We start from the raw sequence: 20921 nt of genomic DNA on the forward strand, positions 1-20921 counted from the left end.
CATGGGATTGGTATAGATAGGCATGATAGTTGGCATAGATGCAGTGGACTAATGGGTCTGCTCCTATGCTGAATCTATGAGTCCATGATATCTTGCATTGATTTTACACTGGCAATCACATTGTCTGTAGAATACACATCAGGAACTATACACTTGATGTTGGAGTGATTTACAGTTCATTCAGAAAGTATTCAGACCACTTCACTTTTTTCCACATTTTGTTACATTACAGCCTTATTCTAAAATGGGTTAAATTCATTTTTTTTAAATCAACAATATACACTAGATAATACCCCATAATAAAAAAAAGCAAAAACAAGTGTTTAGAAATTTTGCAAAGTAAATAAAAAGAAATAACTGAAATATCACATTTACAAAAGTATTCAGACCCTATACTCAGTACTTTGTTGAGGCACCTTTGGCAGCGATTACAGCCTCAAGTCTTCTTGGGTATGGCACAAGCTTGGCACACCTGTATTTGGGTAATTTCTCCCATTCTTCTCTGCAGACCCTCTCAAGCTCTATCAGGTTGGATGGGGAGCGTCGATGCACAGCTATTTCTAGGTCCCTCCAGAGATGTTCGATCGGGTTCAAATCCGGGCCACTCAAGGACATTCGAAGACTTGTAACAAAGGCACTCCTGTGTTGTCTTGACTGTGCTTAGGGTCGTTGTCCTGTTGGAAGGTGAACCTCCACCCCAGTCTGAGGTCCAGAACGCTCTGGAGCAGGTTTTCATCAAGGATCTCTCTGTGCTTTGCTCCATTCATCTTTCCCTTAATCCTGACCAGTTCCTGCCACTGAAAAACATCCCCACAGCATGATGCTGCCACAACCATGCTTCACCATAGGTATGGTATTGGCCAGGTGATGAGCGGTGCCTGGTTTCCTCCAGACATGACGCTTGGCATTCAGGCCAATGAGTTCAATTCCAAAGAGGTCATGGTCTGACAGTCCTTTAGGTGCCTTTTGGCAAACTCCGTGCCTTTTACCTCGGAGTGGCTTCCGTCTGGCCACTCTACCATAAAGGCCTGATTGGTGGAGTGCTGCAGACATAGTTGTCTTTCTGGAAGGTTCTCCCATATCCACAGAGGAACTCTGGAGCTCTGTCAGAGTGCCCATTGGGTTCTTGGTCACCTCCCTGACCAAGGCCCTTCTCCCCCGACTGCTCAGTTTGGCCGGGCAGCCAGCTCTATGAAGAGTCCTGGTGGTTCCAAAGTTCTTCCATTCAAGAATGACGGAGGCCACTGTGCTCTTCGGGACCTGCAATGCTGCAGAAATTGTTTTATACCCTTCCCCAGATCTATGTCTCGACACAATCCTGTCTCAGAGGTCTACGGACAATTATTTTGTCTTCATGGCTTGGTTTTTGCACCGACATGTACTGTCAACTGTGGGACCTTATATAAATAGGCGTGTGCCTTTCTAAATCAATTTAATTTACCACTGGTGGACTCCAATCAAGTTGTAGAAACATCTCAAGTTTCAACATGTTGAAGCTCCAGCGGTGACCTGTCACCCCGCCTGTATGTCGCCTGTATGGTCGTGAGTTGTCGCCCAAAGAGTCATACCTGTTTCTGGTCACCGCAGGATTTTCAACATGTTGAAAATTTTCGGCGGCCTGCTGCGGCTAAGACAGCTGTCGGCAAGTCTACAAAATAAATCGCATAAGTGGGACAGGCCCAAATGAGTGACCGGAAGACTTACATTCAGCATTAGAGACGGCTAATACTATTTTGCTTTTATTAAAGATGTAAGTATGAAATTGTGTAAATGCAGTGACTGCTATTAAATGCAGTACGGTTTGAACATTGCCATGTCTAACCTTGTTTCTGAAAAGCAATTGCTTCAAAAGCACATAGAGTATCCTTTGATAATTTAAGTTTGTTGCTGAGATTCCATGCATACCAAACAGAGATATACAAGAGGAGTCCTAATGTTTAGAAACAGGAGTAACCTAGGCTCAATAATGACCAACCCCACTCACCCACTCCACGCCCTGAAGGTGATCAAGTGCAGCATCTTCAGTCAGAGACTGATTGCACCAATGTGCAAAACGGAGAGACATAGGAAGTCTTGTATACCAGCTGCTATAAGGTCTTATAATGCACAAAAATTTTAACTTATTATGTATTGAAGATATCTGTTGAAATGTGTGGTGTTATGTCTGTCTTGAAGCTGTTGTGGCACTGTAATTTCCTGTAAAGGATTATTAAAGGTTATTCTATCTATCTTCTATCTATCTATCTAACCTGGAAAGACCAAATTCCTCATTGTGCCTGGATAAATTAGCATGATATCAATTTCTGTCTACTTGGAATTTCTTGGAAACATTAAGTTGCCTGGCTTTGAATGAAGGGAACAAGGCCAATTCCCAATTATCCTATATATATAGTCCACTGTCCTCAAACAAGTAATTTTAGGAGAGGCTGTCTTTCGACTGACTCCCAAATGTTTTAGAGCTACTTTTCGATTGTGGTTTGGCCATGTTGCCATGAGCATAATTGTCATAATATTTGAATGGAGAAAATCTTACAAGATTGCACTAGGTTTGATTCTGAGCAGAGATAAGGCACGCTTTGTACTCTGGAATATAAAAGTTATAGTCTTGGGGTTTAGGATTTTGAAAGGAATTGATGAAGTAGGTAGAGAGACATTGACTGCTATTAGAAGTTGCTAAAAAATCTTGGACATACCCATGGGTCATAACAATGAAAACAGAGCCAAGGCCAAGTGAGAAATTAGATTTCTTAGGCATATGTTGGAAGAATGTAAATATCTCTCTCAAAAAGCAGCACAAAGGTTTAGAAGGATATGGGCCTGGTGGGAACGTGGGACTAGAACAGGTGTGGCTGCTTGGTCAGCATGGGGAAGTTGGGCCGAAGGGCCTGTTCCCATGCTGTATGGCTCTTTGACACTGATTAATAATTTAAAATCTGAGATCAGAAGATTTGTTTTATTGTAATTCACAAATATTTGAGCTGTTTGACAATTTTAGCTGCTGCTTATGCTTTGTGGGTGTGACTTGTATCCAAGCATCGTAATTCGATCGATAATCGATCTCTGTGTTGCATGAGATCTTGTAGGTCTAGACCTAGATTTGTTGAGGAAGTTTCCTTTGCAGCAGTTCTGGCTTAAAGTCGTAAATTCTGAGCAAAATCTAGGCCATTCTATTTTCAATAATCATCTTTGAAAAGAAACAGGAACATGGTATAGGACATTCATCCCTTAACTGTACCCTGTCACTCAGAGGGAACATGGCCTACCTGTCCTAATTCCATCTGTCCACCCCTGAATAACATCCTTTAATAACAAAACGCTTGAACAGCAAAAATGTACTGAACCCCTGAATTTGGAATTGATAAATGAGTCACCAGCTGGTACTTTTTGTGGGAAAAAGTTGGATGCATCCACATTATGCTTGAAGAATTGTTTTCTAGTTTCAGCCTAATCTCCAGGTTAAATCTTAATGCCCTGGATACTGCTACTGTCAGGATCTACTCCATCAATCCTTGGATCTACTCCATCAATTCTTTTCGAACATCAGTTGTAACCTTTTATATGTTTGGGAATATAAGCTTACTTCATTTCTCCTCATAACCTAACACTGAGAGATCTAGTAAGGTTTTGAGTGCATCAGCATTCAATCCACCAAGGCTAATTATTCATTTTTTAGGGTTTTCTCAGAAACCTCAAAAGTACACGATGTGTGCTAAAGACATATAAAGCTGAGGCGTAACCTGAAAACCTGAGTCGGAGCTTTTAAGTGAGAAATTAGAATTTTCAGGAACTGAGGGGCTAATGTCTAGGAGAATTAATCTGCTTCTGAACTTAGAATATTTTAAGAATAATGCAAGTCTCACATTTGAACCCATAAGTATCTAGTTTGCGTTTAAGAGGGAACTTAGAATATTTTACACAGAAAAGCTGGAGAAATCAATGCAGCAAGTTTCACATAGGCAACGTTTCGGGCCGAAACCCTTCTTCAAGTATCGGGACTAGTGGAGGGTGGGAGGTGCAGTTTGCATTTGGGATATAAAAACAGCAGCATCGTAAGAACCAAGAATGAGCTGCTGGATCCAATTTATTTGAATAGCCAGTTTTGCCTGTTTTTTTTACACTTTTGGGAAGTACTTTGGAAAGTTTTTCCATGTCAAAGGAAGTCCATGAGCAAAAGTTGCAATTACAAAGATTTACACCTAAAATACCTAATCCTACAACTGATTGATTGCTATGATCCCTATATTTCCAACCATCCCTACACAACATTATTTCCTTTTCCTCAAGCTACCGACATTAACCTTGTGTTGACATGGTCTCTGCTACAACTCTCCGTGTAAATTATTTTCTTTGTTCGAATATTTTTTTTGTTTAACCTTACACCTTTGTCCCTTGCTCCAGATCTCTCATTTATTGAAAACATTCTTGTCAGGCATTTATCCTTGGTCAGTGCTGATTAATGCATTATACTTTGTTTATGAAATTACATTCTATTAACTTCAACTGCCATTATTATGCAGTATATCTAGCAAATGGGGATGAACTTCTAGGTATTCATTTCCATGCAACATGCTGAATCTCTTAATTTTAAATATCTCTATCAATTCATCCTTCCTTGCTTTTATTCCAGTGGAAATAGTTCTAATTTATATTTTTCCATCCCGTCATACTAAATAGCAAGCTGATTAATTTAAACTTTCTCTACTGTTCTAATGTGCTGCTGTGAAGATCAAATACGGTGCCCCATTATTTTCCTGTTGAATTAATTTTCACTCCACTCCCTTTAGCCCCACAGTCATGTTATTGACCTGCAGCGCAAATTATGCTGAGAGAGGAAAGATTTAAAAGAGACCTGAGAAGTTATTTCTTCATGTAGAGGTGGTGTGTAAATGGAAGAAGTTGCCAGAGGAAGCTGCAGAGGCGGATACAATGGTGACATATAAAATACATCTACATAGGTACATGGATGGGAAAGGTTTAGAGGGATATTGGTCAAACATGAGCAAATGGCTTAGCTATAAAACCTATTGTGCATGGACGAGTTGAGCCAAAAGACCTGTTTCCATGCTGCATGTCTCTGTGACTCTAAATCCTAAAGAAAATATTTTGTCTCCAAGCTAGATGTGGGATTAATTAAATCATTGGAAAATCATAATCATATCTCAGTGGGAGATTTAGAGATTACCTACTGAGATAAATCTTGATTTTAACTAAGCTACCAGTAAAAAGTTCTAGTATCATGAAAAATATAAGGTTCTTCTCTTCTCTTATTGAATCTAATTATTTCAACAAACTGTATTTGATTTCAGGTCATTAGGCAATAAAATAATCCTGTAAAAATAATTAGTTGGAAGATCGATGTACAAAAATAAGTAGTTCTCACCATATTTATGGGTAAACTGTGGTAGTTGACCTGCTGAATTGAGAGTGTAAGCATTGAACAGAAATCTCCGGCTTTGTTTAACAGCAACACCATTAACTAAATCACAGGCTAATTACACCAAGACAGAGGAAGTCAAGCCTCGCAGGTAAGGAAGTAGATTAATTTTGTAATGATGTTTGTCTTACACTCAGGATGAATAAGAACTGTAGTAACGAGAACATTCAATTAATTTTTCATTTGCTTTGAGATGTTCAAATGAAGTTTTTTTTCAGAAAACAACAAAAAATAAATTAATTTTGATGAAACCAGTTCGACCTGACTGGTTAGCTATGTTTCACTTCCCAGATATGCTGCTTGAATGTCTGAGTGTTTCCAGCATTTACTGGTCATAATTTTGATTTCCAACATCTGCAGACTTTAAAAAAAGAATCATGTTTATTTGTTTTAATGGATAACTTAAATGCTAGGAGTTAGAATGTTCTAAAAATACTATACAAATGTTTTTGTTTTTTTTGTTAGCGTAAATTTATTTTCAAAGAATGTGTGGTAATCTCATGGTGGTACGGATGCATCTGAGTTTCTAATGCAGTTCAGTGGTGGTCAAGAAACCATAAATAGGGAGTGAAGAAACCTCCGAAGGTTATTCATAACAAAATGGAAACAGATCCTCCAATACACCAAATTAATGTACATCATCAACCACCCATTTTACCCAAAGTCTAAATTCAGAATGTGATTTCTTCTCATCAACTCCATTCTACCACTACCTTACATACTAGGACAAATTGACCTCCAATTGTGCACATCTTTGGGATGTGGGAGGAAACCGTAGCACCCAAAGGAAACCCATGCAATTATGGGGAGAATGTGAAGACAGCACCCAATGTTCAAGTTCAAGTTCAAGTGAGTTTATTGTCATGTGTCCCTGTATAGGACAATGAAATTCTTGCTTTGCCTCAGCACACAGAACATAGTAGACAAAACAGATACGTGGGTCCATATACCATAATATAAATATATACACACATGAATAAATAAACTGATAAAGTGCAAATAACAGAAAATGGGTTATTAATAATCAGAGTTTTGTCCGAGCCAGGTTTAATAGCCTGATGGCTGTGGGGAAGTAGCTATTCCTGAACCTGGTTGTTGCAGCCTTCAGGCTCCTGTACCTTCTACCTGAAGGTAAGCAGGGAGATGAGTGTGTGGCCAGGATGGTGTGGGTCTTTGATGATACTACCAGCCTTTTTGAGCCAGCGACTGCGATAAATCCCCTCGATGGAAGGAAGGTCAGAGCCGATGATGGATTGGGCAGTGTTTACTACTTTTTGTAGTTTTTTCTTGTACTTTTCCTCTCCAGGGCGCTCAAATTGCCGAACCAAGCCACGATGCAACCGGTCAGCATGCTCTCTACTGTGCACCTGTAGAAGTTAGAGAGAGTCTTCCTTGGCAAACTGACTCTCCGTAATCGTCTCAGAAAGTAGAGGCACTGATGAGCTTTCTTGATAATTGCATTAGTGTTCTCGGACCAGGAGAGATCTTCAGAGATGTGCATGCCCGGGAATACCCACGAGGTGAGCTGTTTTACCAGTTGGCAGTATGGCCATAACCAGCTTTATGTGCTAGAGCTGCATCTGGCAATGTACAGGTTTGTCATATTCACACTCTGTCCCTTCAGCTCAAGAACAAAAACGAGGGCTGAAGCAGAGGATGGCCGAGCTGAAGGCAAGTAAGAGTTTTTATAGGTACAAGTGAATAAGAGATAAGGGTTTGACAGGGAAGGTCAGTAATTGCTGAAAAATTGTCATTTTCATTGCAACACAATGCAGTCACACCACTGTACTGAGCACATTTAAGCCTGATTCTTAAAGGCACCTAATGAATATATATTCATTCTTCATTTGTTTATGTCTGGAATTGTTATCATCCACCTAATTTCCAGAATAGACCAAGGATGCCATCGTTAAGGCAGGCAGATGGTTATATCCCAGCAGTCTGAGTTTCAGGAATGCAGAGGAAGCGATGGAGAGGGTGAGGGATTGAGTATGGTGTGTACGCTGCCCCCTCAGATCTCCAGCGATTCACACAATCTGCTGAACACTGGAGGGTCGTGTTCTTTCCTTGACATTACCTGGTAGAACAGCCTTGGGCTGACAGGCAACTTATAAAATGATTACTGACATATGCTAATGGGACACATACTTACAGGGTGTCCTAGGAATTGAAAAATGTAATATGCAGAGAAATTTTGGATGGGGCTTAGCCACAGCTTGTTTCCTTCAAAGCATATTCCAATGACAACAATTTTGAAGATTCTTTTTATTTCTGAGTCCCCCCCTGTCTATTTTCTTCCTGTTCTAATCCTTTAAATTTGTACAACTAATACTTGCAGCAGATTTTAACAAATTCAGCCTGTAATATATTGTGTTATTGTAGGTTCCAAACTGCTTTTGTTTCATATTATGGAGTAACGCCTCCAAATTAATGTAATGATTCTACTTAAGATACAATGTTGTGAATTTTGTAGTAAGGCAAGTCATTGTATTAGGTGTAGGAGCTACAAGTGTGCTCCTTGAATGATGAGGTGAATTATTTTGTCCCATTTGTCCCTCTACCTTTCTGCCCTCTTCCTCCCCACCCCATCAATTCACTCTATTAAAGACATTAAGTATGAGCAAATATGACAAATTAATAATCCAAGTATTTTCAAGTAGCAGGCACCAAGACCTTGAGAAAACTTAATATGGCTGAAAATCAATTTTGTCCCCTCAGTCTGCCCTACATGTGTTACTTGGGCTCTGTTTGATACCATTATCATATTCTGGAATCTTTCTTTCTCTTATGTAAATTTGTTTTTATTGTAAATGACAGAAAAGCTACACATATAAAAAGCATCATGTGCTAAGGATTAATTTATGGCTGTAATCTAATATTGGGTTATAGTTTACTATTCTAAAGCATTGCTTTTGCTGTTTATAATATTACCAGATAGATCTGAGATTTATATTCACATACAATCACAATAATGATCACACTATTTTAATGGCTGAGGCCGTACAATTATCAGGCACACACTATAATACTGCAAAATCCCCTTTTCTATCTTTGATTACATTTTGCCAGCAAAAAAAGCAAGGATGGTAATCTAAACATCCAATAAGATAAACACTCGCTGTGTTTCAGCACTATATAGAGTCAACAAACTTTGTTTCTTCTCCTATATGAATTGATGCTTTGTAATATAAAGCTGAGGATTCCCAGAATCACAACATGGCTGTGTATCCATCGCACAGTCTATCAATAAATGCAGAGCATTCATTATAAACCAGAAGGAAAAACCCTCGGAGAAATGTCTTTCTTACATTTCTTACAGTTGAAGTTAAAGGTGATGAATATTGTTGTTTTTCAGAATGGTTGGTGTTAACTTCTTGATTTAACTTGGGAAATGTATTTATTTAAATGCTTGAAAATTTGAATGCCGTAGGATCTGTTGATATCACCAGATGCCATCATATTCTTCTGCTGCAATATGTTGCAGATATTTTTTTTAACATTCCTTAAGATTTGTTAATATTAAAAGTTAGTTGAATATTTAATACAATGACCTTGAGAGCTTTGTAAAATAATTTCTCATTAGCTGCTTAAATAGCAGATGGGACAATATTGTTATACTTCTTTCCCCAGCATTCTGCGGGAGAAAATTGACTTTACACAGATCACTCAGAAAACATAAGCCCCCTAAACTATTGATCCCGATAGAACCCCGAAGGAGCTCAAAATATGATGCTCAGCACTTTATCCTGGTCATCAGCCCCTACCCAAGACCCAGAGCTTTGGTGAAGATCCTGGATCCAGCACATAAAACACGAAAAACCCACATTCGTAGACTGTTAAGAACAAATCTATTGACAATATAAAGCACAATAATATATAATGGATTAGTTTTGGGAATCAATTTACAGCATCTTCATTTCAACATGATAACTTTAGTTTAGAGATACTACATGGAAACGGGCCCTTTAGCCAACCAAGTCCCCATCAACCATCGACCGCCCATTCACATTGGTTCTACGTCAACCAATTTTCTCATTCACTCCCTACATCCTTGGGGCAATTTACAGAGGCCAATTAGCCTACAAACCCACACTTCTTTGGGATGTAGAAGGAAAGTGGACCACCAGGAGAAAACCCACACGGTCACAGGGAGAAAGTGTAAACTCCATACAGATAGCACCTGAGGTCAGGATCAAACACGAGTCTCTGTCGTTGTGAGGCAGTAGCTCTACCAGTTGCACCGACCGCTCTGCTACTCATAAGTAAGAAAAGAAACAGCTGGATAAACTCAGAATGGTAGACAGCCTACACAAGAAAATGAACAGATTTTTACTTTTCAGGTTTAAGTCCTTTTGTCAGAATTGTGACCTTTCCATGATAATTAAGTGGTCATATATGGGGAGCTGAATCCTCTGGACTGGGTTGTTACTGGACATATTACATCGATCCAATGGACCAGAGATATCACCCCATTTTTCAAGATTGGTTGCATAAATTAGAGTTAATTCTCCAGCCCAATGCTTCAGCCAAGAGAGATTGAGCCACATGCAGAACAATTTTGAACACAAATACAAACATGAACATCTTACCTTTTGATAGCGTAGAGGGTGCACTATTGGTGGAGATTCCACACGTGGTACAGCTTTGCTCAAGAATGCTGCACGGGTTTGATAATTCTTCACAAAGTGGGCCTACAGACACAAGACCAAGACATGTGAAAACAACATGGTGTGGATAGGTACATGTAACTGGGAAATTATAGCCATTTTGGAACCTCGATAAGGGAGGGACAGGACTGGCAGCTTAATGGTCCAGTGTACAGATGCTACAGATGAGATCGAATTGCGGGTCAAAGAGGAGGAGGAGTTGCTTTATTGATTAGGAAGAACATCACGACAATAGTTCGAGATGACATTACTGAAGAATTGTTCAGTGAGCTATATGAGTGAAGCTGAGAAATAAAAGGAGGCGATCACCTTGTTAGAATTGTACTATAGACCCAGAATTAAAGGAACAAATATGATGGGTGATTATGGACAGCTGCAAGAGTAAGAACTTTTCCCATTACAGATTGAGACTGGGACATAGTGCCAAGGGTGTAGATGGAGAGGAATTTGTTAAGTGTTTTCAGGAAAGTTTCTGTGGGCAATATATATAAAGGGCCTGTCAAGGGAGAGAACAAAGTGTGACCGGAATTGAAATGTCAATGGGTGAGTCTTTTGGGACCAGCATTCACAGTTCTATTAGCTTTAAAACAGTTATGGATAAAAACAAGGCTGATCCACAAGTTAAAGTTCTAATGATGCCTGACCCGCTGAGTTACCCCAGCACTTTGTGCCTATCTTTTAGTATAAAGCAGCATCTACAGATCTTTAGTTTTTACATTTAATCATAGTCATGCCGCACTAAAACAAGCCCTTTGGCGTAATTTGTCCATGCTGACCAAGATGCCATATTTGCCTATTTGCCTATTTGATCCATATCCCTCCAAACATTTCCTATTCATGTACTGTCCATGTGTCTTTTAAATGCTATTATAGTTTTTGCCTCAACTACCTCCTCCAGTAGCTCATTCTATATACCCACCACCATCTGAGTGAAAATGCTACCCCTCAGGTTCTTATTAAATCTTTCCCTCTTACCTTACACCTAAAACGTCTGGTTCTTGATTCCCCTCATGATTTTCTACACCTCTATAAGATCATCCCTCAGCCTCTTGCACTCCAATGAGTAAAGACCTATCTTACCCAATTGTACTGAACTTACTTATAGAACTGTTTGCAAAAAAGGAATTTTGCTATACCTAGGTACACCTGACAATAAAGTACTGTTGAACCATTGAAGTTCCTGCCCTGGGTTGACATCCTAATATGCAACACCTCGTATTATGCTCTCATAGCCATTCCTCAACCCACTTGCCAAGCTGATCCAGATCCTGTTGTAATTTCTGATAATCATCTTCACTGTGTGCTATACCTCCTACTTTAATGTAATCTGCAAACTTACTAATCATGTCTTGTACATTCGCATCTAAATTGTTGATATGAACCACAAACAAAAATGGGGCCAGCATTGATCCCTGAGGCACATCACCAGTCATGTCCACCAGTCCAAAAAACATTCTTACGCCACAATGCTCAGCTTCCTTCCATGATGCCAATCCTGTATCTCTGGATTCCATGTGAGTTAACCTTCCAGAACAGCTTACCATGCAGTGTTAGACAAGAATTTGCAAAGATTTATTGGAGTAGGTTATTTGTGGGCAAAGGGACATACAGAAAAAATGGAAAGCTTTTAAATTGATCATAGTGGGAGTTCAAGTGAGAGTGAAGGACGAGGCAAGTAGGAATAAGGAACGCTGGATGATTGGAGAAATTGAGGCTCTCGTTAGGGAAAAAAGGAAGCATGGGTGAGTTATAGTCAGCTGCGATCGTGTATCCCTGGAGAATTATAAGATTTAGAAGCATACTTAAGATCATGATGGCAAAAAGGGGGCACGAGGTAGCTCTGGCAGATAAGCTAAAGGAAAATCCAAAGAGATACCATTGCATTTTGGAAGTTAAACCTGGGCATGACCTTCACTGTGAATGGTATGGTCCTGGGGAGTGTGTAAAGCAGAGGGATCTAGTTCCCTGAAAGAGGCATCACAGGTAGATAAAGTGGTAAAGAAGGCTTTAGGTATATTGGCCTTCATCAGTCAGGGTGCCGGGCAAAGCAGTTGGTTTGTAATGATACAGTTATGCAAGACGTTGATGAGGCCTCATTGGGAGACTGTGTTCAGATCTGGACATCTCCCCTATAGGAACAATTTTATTAAGCTGGAAATAATGCAGAGAGGATTTACAAGGATGTTGTCAGGACTTGCGAGCTGAGCTGTGAAGATTGTTATCAAGAATTACAAAGTATAGATTTGGTTTTATTTATTTACATTTTCCCGCTGATGTGTGGTATGTCAAGCAATGAAAACTAGTTTGTACAAAAGGCATAATATAATTCCATATGCCTGACATTTCCTTGCTTTAACTGTATGTGATGCCCGCTTTCGATGAGATATGTCATTTCTATTATGTACCTCTACTGCAAGCCTGCAAACAAACCTGATGAGTCTTTTTTCTCTTCTTCATTTCGTCTAGTATTTTCTGATCCTCTATCCACTGGTGCTGAAACTTATGTTCCAGTAGGTCAAACATAGGGGTTGAAGGCCTGTGAAATAAATGTGCAAAATCAATTGATTTTTTTTTGCGTAACTGTGAGAAAAAAACGTTGGAGTCAGGACACTTCCGAAACTAATGATAAAAAACCTCACTGTATTTTACATCCATTGTCCATCCATTTTATGGAGCATCAGAGTTATGCTCCATATGATGGTGGTATATAACATTATATACAATGTTCTTCTCATGCAGCAACATTCAATACACTAAATTGTTTTTCATTTTATGGGTGAAAATCTAAATCTGGGAACTTTCTTAACAAGAGTACTCGGGGAATACCCTCACCGGATGAGTAACAGCGAAGCAAGAAGGCAGCTCATCGCCACCTTCTCCAGCAATCTGCACAGCTTTGCCAGTGATGCCCAGATCCCCAAAACCATGAATAAATTAAAATAACCTTTCAGAAATAATTCATTGTACCAAGCGCTGAGATGTTTGAAATGAGAAGTTCCCTTAATGTAAACATCTATTTATCTCTTCAGTTCTTCTAGTTGTGTTCATTAGAAACATGGCTTAAAACATTTGATACTTTTACTCCATTGAATGTTGTTGTTAAGCTGATTTAAAATGACTTTATAATAGGACTGATTCAAGGCAAGGGGTTTAGATAACATAAATGATGAGGCAGCAGGTTCAGCTGCCTCTGGTCCCTGAAGTCCTGAGATTAAGCTACGCCTTGGAATCACCTCCTGTGACTTTCAACTGATTTTATATTCAAACTGTTTATTTTTTATGTGTATGTATATTAGATGGAGGAGGGGTGGTATAACAATGATAGGGTTAGGTTGTTGGGTGCATTCTATCTTTGATCTGATATTTTGAAGCAGAACCATTGTTTTGCGCTAATAATTGCAGGTTCCCTTTCTCCATTTCCTTGTTCCTCTGGTACAAGAAAATTACTCAACATGATTCCTTATGGTTTACAAAGAAATAATATGACGTATTCCTTGGAACTACTTGATGTGATATGGATTATATTGAGAATTGAGAATATTAGCTATTGTGGAATGACTCTGAGGTGATAAGATTTACCAGAGCATATTTTCAATTATGTAATAACTTAGGAGTCACTCTATGGTTTGAAAATAACAAAAAGCAATTTAATAGGGAACTGTTTGCAAACTGAGATTGGTCTGTATGTTTAGTACAGGTCATGTGGGGAGTAGATAGGTATGTGGGATGATGGGGTACAAAAATATTTTATCCAGTCAAAACTTGCTCACTGCAGGAGCAATGATTCCAATATAATCATGGCAGATTCCCTGAGTGATAATATGTGGTCGATTACCAGACACACTGAAGAATATATCACATTGGAGCTCCAACCACTGAAACTGAGCAATTAGATTTAGAGTTGTCAGAAACTCCACTGTAGAGCATTTGTTTGGGAGATTTATTTGCTGCATTTCTCAAAAAATTTAAATACCCTTAAAACCTTTTTAGAAATGCAGGACCAAGAAAAGAGTTAGCATATACAGAATAAAAAGCTAATTAATGCTTTAAATATGTTTCATGGTTCAGTACACTTCTATAATTGTGCTGTTTTATTCACTAAACATTCAGTAAAGATTTGTAGAAAATCTTTCTTGCAGATGTATATTAGAAAATATATGCGCATATTTTGAAAAATGTAAGGGATTCAAGGAATTAATGTGTTTTTCTTATTTGAATTGTGAGGAGTCACCATTATTGCAGCAGACATGTTCATAATATAATCACTAATAAGCATTCACCTTTAGTACCTGAAGGAAAAACTCAAAATCTATCCGTGGTCCATTCTATCTGACTCACAGCTGGGAGAGTGTGCAATGTTGTAACACTGTCCCTCTGGGGCCAGGTACACAATGCACGTTCCACCTGCACACTGCACGCTTCTATTCAGTTAATTGTTCCCTTCTGGCCCAGTCTGTCTGTACTAACAAGGACAGTAGCAGGATGGTAATTGAAGTACTTAGCAATACACACATGAACAGGATACTGTGACTAATTAGGGAAGGAGGGCCATTGGGCCTTTTAATTGTTTGTGGTATATGGGAAAATCTTAAAACGAAGGAGGTTAAAATATCCATTAGGGTGTGCAATAAGGTATCACTCCACTGTGTTTTCCATGATGATCTCTGTGCACTATTAAAGCAAATATTATGATGTAGCACATGTACTGTGGATCTACTGGTATCGACTGCTTGTGACATCAGATAGAAATTCCTTTTTGTCAAGAAGGAAATTTCAGACTACAGATGTTCAGTACATGAGTATATTCTTGTTATATTAACACGAGGAAAAAAATCAAAGATGATGGTGGAAGATAGATTCACCTTACAGTGACTTTAACAATAACATTTAAGATGGGACAAAATCATTTTTTTTGTTTGAAAGCACTGAAGATATTAACACTATTCAAACATAATAATATTAGTGATCATGGAGACTCAATTTGTCAAACAATATATTTTATCTTCCTGTTTAATATATTCAGACAAACACGGTTTTATACATGCACTTGCAGCACAAGATTAAGGGAATACTGTATTTTCCAAGGTGCTGTCGTCATCTTTCAAAAATGAGATTTTCAACCAAGGCCCTGCTCCCCATCCCAAGTGGACTTAAAAGTTGCCATGGTACAATTCCAAAGAGATCTTTCCCAGTGTGTGCATCAGGTTGAAACCACATTTAATATCACTGAAAATGGACGATTTGTTCATCCACATGTCTTCTTTATGTTGCGGGATCTTGCTGTATACATATTTGCCACATTTGATGACAAACGTATTAATAGCACTAAATTAAAAGGACCGTGAAGGTTATTTCATAGTCATAGTCATCCTTTATTAGCCAAGTATGTTTTGCAACATATGAGGAATTTAATTTGCCATACAGTCATACTAATAAAAAGCAACAGAGCACATAAAATACATGTTAACATAAACATCCACCACAGTGACTCCTCCACATTCCTCATTGTGATGGAAGGCGACAAAAAGTTCAATCTCTTCCCTTCTTTGTCCTTCAGCAGTCGGGGGCCTCTAACCTTCCGTTGACGGGACGGAATCAAACATTCCGGTATTATAAAATTTGTTGTAGGACATAGGATTTCTTCCTTCCTATAAGCCACAATAAGTGAAAAAGATGAATGGCTGAAAATTCATCATTGGCTTGTTGCGGTAAACAAACAACTCAGCAGACCTGGTGCAGAGCATAGTTTCAGCAGCAGACCCAGTCCAGAGTGCAGTTTCAGTGGCAGAGCCAGTGCAGGGTGTAGTTTTAGCTGCAGTCAGTGCAGGATGCAATTTTACCAACAGAGCCGCAGCACATTTTCAGTGGCAGAGCCAGTGCAGGACGCAGTATTAGTCCGAGAGCCAGTGGAGGGTGTAATTTCCCCAGCAGAGCCACTACAGAGTGCAGTTTTAGCTGCAGAGCCAGTGCAGGGTGCAATTTCACCAGCCGAGCCAGTGCAGTTCAGTTTCAGCAGCAGAGCCAGCGCAGAGTGCAGTTTTTGTAGCAGAGAGTGACACAGAATGCCGGAGGAACAGGTACTACTATACAGTGGGTGCAGCAGCATCTATGGAGCGAAGGAAAAAGGCAAAGTTTCGGGCCGAAACCCTTCTTCGTTGCCCGAAACGTTGCCTTTTCCCTTCGCTCCATAGATGCTGCTGCACCCGCTGAGTTTCTCCAGCTTTTTTGTGTACCTTCATTTTCCAGCATCTGCAGTTCCTTCTTAAACACTACTATACAGTGCACAGGCACAGGTGAACTTTTAAGCATAAATCTTTTTATTTCGAAGACTCCCTGTGTCTGTTTCATCAGATATAGATGATGCAGTCATATATTACAGTCACAAGCATGCATGGGTTGCGTGTTTGTGGAATATTCAACAATAATTTAACATAACATTGCTCAAATGCATTGAAGGTTTAGGAGGGGCTTTATGATAAGAATCAAAATGTTAGAGAGCACTGCAAGCATGAGAAGAGGGAGTGTTGGGGGTAACTAAAATGGAAGCTTGTCATAAAGGAAGATTTTTCAAAGTTAGGTGACAGGAACATGGAGCGAGCGGGGGCTACTAGGTGATGGGCTGGCAAGGCAGAGTGGATTGGACAGAGAATTACAGAGGACAAGACTGGAGTGGCTGAATGAACAGCTATCTTTCTTTAAATGCAAGGAAGAGGGATGAGAAGACACATTGACACCCACAGCTACTTTTACTACATCACTTCCCATCCTGCCTCTTACAGGATGCCATCCCTTACGCTCAATTTCTCTGTCTCTGCCACATCTACTCCAAAGATGAAACTTTCCACTCGCGGACATCTGAGTTGTCCTCTATCTTCAGTAAATGTGATTTCCACACTGCAGTCATAGAAGGAGCCCTCTCCCATGTTTCCTCTATATCCTGCAGATCTGCTCTTGCTCGCCCTCCCCTCAGAAGGAACAAGGATGGAGTTCCCCTGATCCTCACCTTTAACCTCACCAACCTCCACATCTAATACATCATTCTCCAACATTTCTGCCACCTTCAAAATGATCCACCACCAGCCACATATTTCCATAACCAGCTGTCTCCGCCTTCTGCCGAGACCATTCCCTCTGCAACTCCTTGATATACTTATCCTCAGATAACTAAACAGTTCCTCCTTGTAGATTGGTTATTTCCTACTAACCAATTGTAGTGCTTGTTAGCAGCAAGTAGAAAGTCTAAAGGTGCCCCTTGATAGGTAATGGCATTCCCATCACCATGTTTTTCTCCAAGATATATCTCTCAAGAGATATCATTAATTAGTAAATTCAAAGGATAACCCATATAAATTGTGAGGTTGCAAGAGAAAGTCAAAGTGTGAAAACTCCGTGGAAATGTATTCACCTCCTGACACCCATAAACGTTCAAACCTTTCCGTTTTTGTAAGGCACAAGCAAAGAATGTGATGAAGTATTCTTTCCTTGCTTGGATAAGTACTGCTCCAATAACACTCTAGAAGCTCAATCCATTGTGGAGAAAACAGTCCATTGAATTTAATTTCCACCCATCATCCCACTATCACTCTCTCCACTCCAGACCACAGAGTGCATCTTTTACTAAGCATGCAGTTGTTACTCACCAAGGCTGGTGCAACAGTGCCTCTCAACCTGTAACTGCTACCAACATTAGAAAAATAAAGTATTACCACCTGCGGACTCCCCTCCGAATTGCACATCATCTTGACTTGGAAATATACCACTGTTCCTTTCTCACTGCTGAATCTGAATCCTGGGGTTCTGTACACAAAAGCATTGTCAGAATATCTTCATTAGAAAGATTGTAGTAGTTCACGAAAAGAGTGCATCGCCAACTTCTCAAGGCAATTAGAAATGGGCAACAGTTGACCATGCCAGTAAAACCAACATGCCAGAAACAAATAAAATGTGAAAAAATTAAAATGACTGACGCTGTCATTATTTATTTGTATGTCCGCATACTCTCAACAACTTGCAATTTGAAATCCTTGCCATTGTACCATTGTTGGTACAATGCCAACTCAATCTCTAAATTCATCAATGATCGCACTGTCGTTGACCGGATCAACAACAAAATGAAATACAGGAAATAGATCAAGATCCTTGTGTTATTGTGTTTGAACAAGCATCTAACTCTTAACGTCAATTCCTTGGTTATTGACCCAAGGAAGCGAGGGACTGCAAACATACCTTTCTCCTTCTATGGAGCTGCTGCAGTGATGTTAACAGGTCCTTGCTATCCATATCATCAGCAACTAATCTGGTCCCTTCAAAAACTGGTGCGGCGATCAAAAAAGCACATCAGCGTACTTACTTTATTTGATGTCTGAGAAGATTTGGCATGCCCATGATGATTCTCTCAAAGTTCTAGAGATGTGCGATATAGAGTATTCTGAAGGGATGTCCTGCTCTTGACCACCTGAACTTCCAGAGAGTGGTGCACACAGCCCAGTCCATCACAGGCTCGTTATTATCTTCCATTCAGTATATCTTCATTGTGCTTTGTATCAAGTAGACTGGAAGGATTGTCAAGGATGCTTGCCAACCTTCTTCCCCGCAGCCATCAGGCTATTAAACTTGTCTCGGACAAAACTCTGAACATTAATAGACAATAATCTGTTTATTTGCACTTTATCAGTTTAATTATTCATGTGTGTATATATTCATGCAATGGGATATGGACACACTGATCTGTTCTGTATTCATGCCTACTATGTTCTGGTGTGCTAAAGCAAAGCAAGAATTTAATTGTCCTATCAGGGACACATGACAATAAAACTCTCTTGAACTCTTGAACTCTTAAATGCCTATTATCATATCTGCCACCACCATCATCCCTGGCAGTGCATTCCAAGCACTCATCATCCTCTGTGTAAAAAAATCAGTCCCGTACATCTCCCTTAAACCTTGTCCCTCTCGCCCTAAAGCTATGCCCTCTGGTATTCGATATTTCATCATGGGAAAAAAGACTGTCCACCTTATCTATGCCCCTCTTAATTTTATACACTTCTATCCGGTCATCCTTTAACCTCCGGCATTCCAAAGAAAACAATCTGTCCAACCTCTCCTTGTACCTGATCCCCTCCAATCCAGGCATCATTCTGGTAAATCTTCTCTGCACACTTTCCAAAGCCTCCACATTGTTCCTGCAATAGGGTGACCAGATCGGCACGCAATACTCCTAATACAGCCTAACCAAAGTCCAATAAAGTTGCATCATGACTTCCTGACTCTTATACTCACTGCCCCGACCAATGAAGCCAAGCATACTATATACCTTCTTTACCACGGTGGTTATAGAAACATAGAAACATAGAAAATAGGTGCAGGAGTAGGCCATTCGGCCCTTCGAGCCTGCACCGCCATTCAATATGATCATGGCTGATCATTCAACTCAGTATCCTGTACCTGACCTCTCTCCATACCCCCTGATCCCTTTAGCCACAAGGGCCACATCTAACTCCCTCTTAAATATAGCCAATGAACTGGCCTCAACTACCTTCTGTGGCAGGGAGTTCCAAAGGTTCACCACTCTCTGTGTGAAAAATGTTTTTCTCATCTCGGAGACGGGAGATTTCAACATGCAGGTAGACTAGGAAAATCAGGTTGGTTCTTGACCCCAAGAAAGGGAGTTTGTGGAGTGCCTCCGAGATGGATTCTTAGAGCAGCTTGTGCTGGAGCCTACCAGAGAGAAGGCAATTCTGGATTTAGTGTTGTGTAATGAATTGGATTTGATAAGGGAACTTGAGGTCAAGGAGACATTAGGAGACATTAGGAGGCAGTGAGCATAATATGATACATTTTAATCTACAATTTGAGATGGAGAAGGGAAAATCAGAAGTGTCAGTATTACAGTTGAGCAAAGGGGACTATGGAGCCTTGAGGGAGGAGCTGGCCAAAGTTGACTGGAAAGAAACCCTAGCAGGGATGACAGTGGACCAACAATGGCAGGTATTTTTGGAGCGCCCCGAGCCCGGCCAAGCGCCCACTCCAAGTGCGCGGCCGAGCTATGGCTATACCGCATCAGGCGCAAAGCTGCCAGCATGGCCGCGCACCTTCTGTGAACATGTTTAAGAAAGAACTGCAGATGCTTTAAAAATCGAAGGTAGACAAAAATGCAGGAGAAACTCAACGGTCTTACTCTTAACTCTACCTTATTCAGTTATTCCGCTATTGTACGTAAACTTTTTTGTACAATTTCAGGTTACTTTACAATCTTAGTTTTAGTTTTAGAGATACAGCGCGGAAAGAGGCCATTCAGTCCACGACGACCATGTGATCCCCGCACATTTATGCTTTCCTACACACTAGGGCCAATTTGCAATTTTATCAAAGGTAATTAATATACAAACCTTTGGCGTGTGGGAGGAAACCGGAGCACCCGGAGAAGACCCATGTATTTAAAGAGAGGACGTACAAATTCCGTACAGACAGCGCACATAGTCAGCACCAAACCCTGGCCTCTGGAGCTGTAAGGCAGCAACTCTACCGCGGTGCCACCATGCCAATCTTGCTGATTTGCACTCGTCATTGTATTTATTGTTATATTTATCATTACTGTATATGTGCCGTGTACTCTGCACAAGCTTCATGTGAAAAGGGAACTTTATTGCACCCTGGTGTATATAACAATAAACTAATCTGAATCTGCTCATTCACCCTCATAAAGATGTGTCAAGATTCTACACATTGCACAGTTTTGGCATTAGTACCTATTTATTCCCAATGTCACATGCGGTGAATTGAACAATGTTGGGCATTTAAATATTGGTTCGTTAGATTCT

General features: G+C 40.0%; 1 protein-coding gene across 1 annotated transcript in view; it reads right to left on the reverse strand.

Moving 5' to 3' along the window:
* Positions 1 to 20921, reverse strand: part of cfap77 (cilia and flagella associated protein 77) — a 94142-nt gene that overhangs the window by 9288 nt on the left and 63933 nt on the right. Inside the window, exons 5-6 of the mRNA XM_055660019.1 lie at positions 12532 to 12637; positions 10024 to 10125 (exon numbers count right to left, since the gene is read on the reverse strand). Coding sequence (XP_055515994.1) covers positions 10024 to 10125; positions 12532 to 12637 — 208 coding nt within the window. The remainder of the gene's footprint in view (positions 1 to 10023; positions 10126 to 12531; positions 12638 to 20921) is intronic.

The sequence above is a fragment of the Leucoraja erinacea genome, chromosome 31 (genome assembly GCF_028641065.1).
Source record: "Leucoraja erinacea ecotype New England chromosome 31, Leri_hhj_1, whole genome shotgun sequence".
NCBI lineage: Eukaryota > Metazoa > Chordata > Chondrichthyes > Rajiformes > Rajidae > Leucoraja > Leucoraja erinaceus.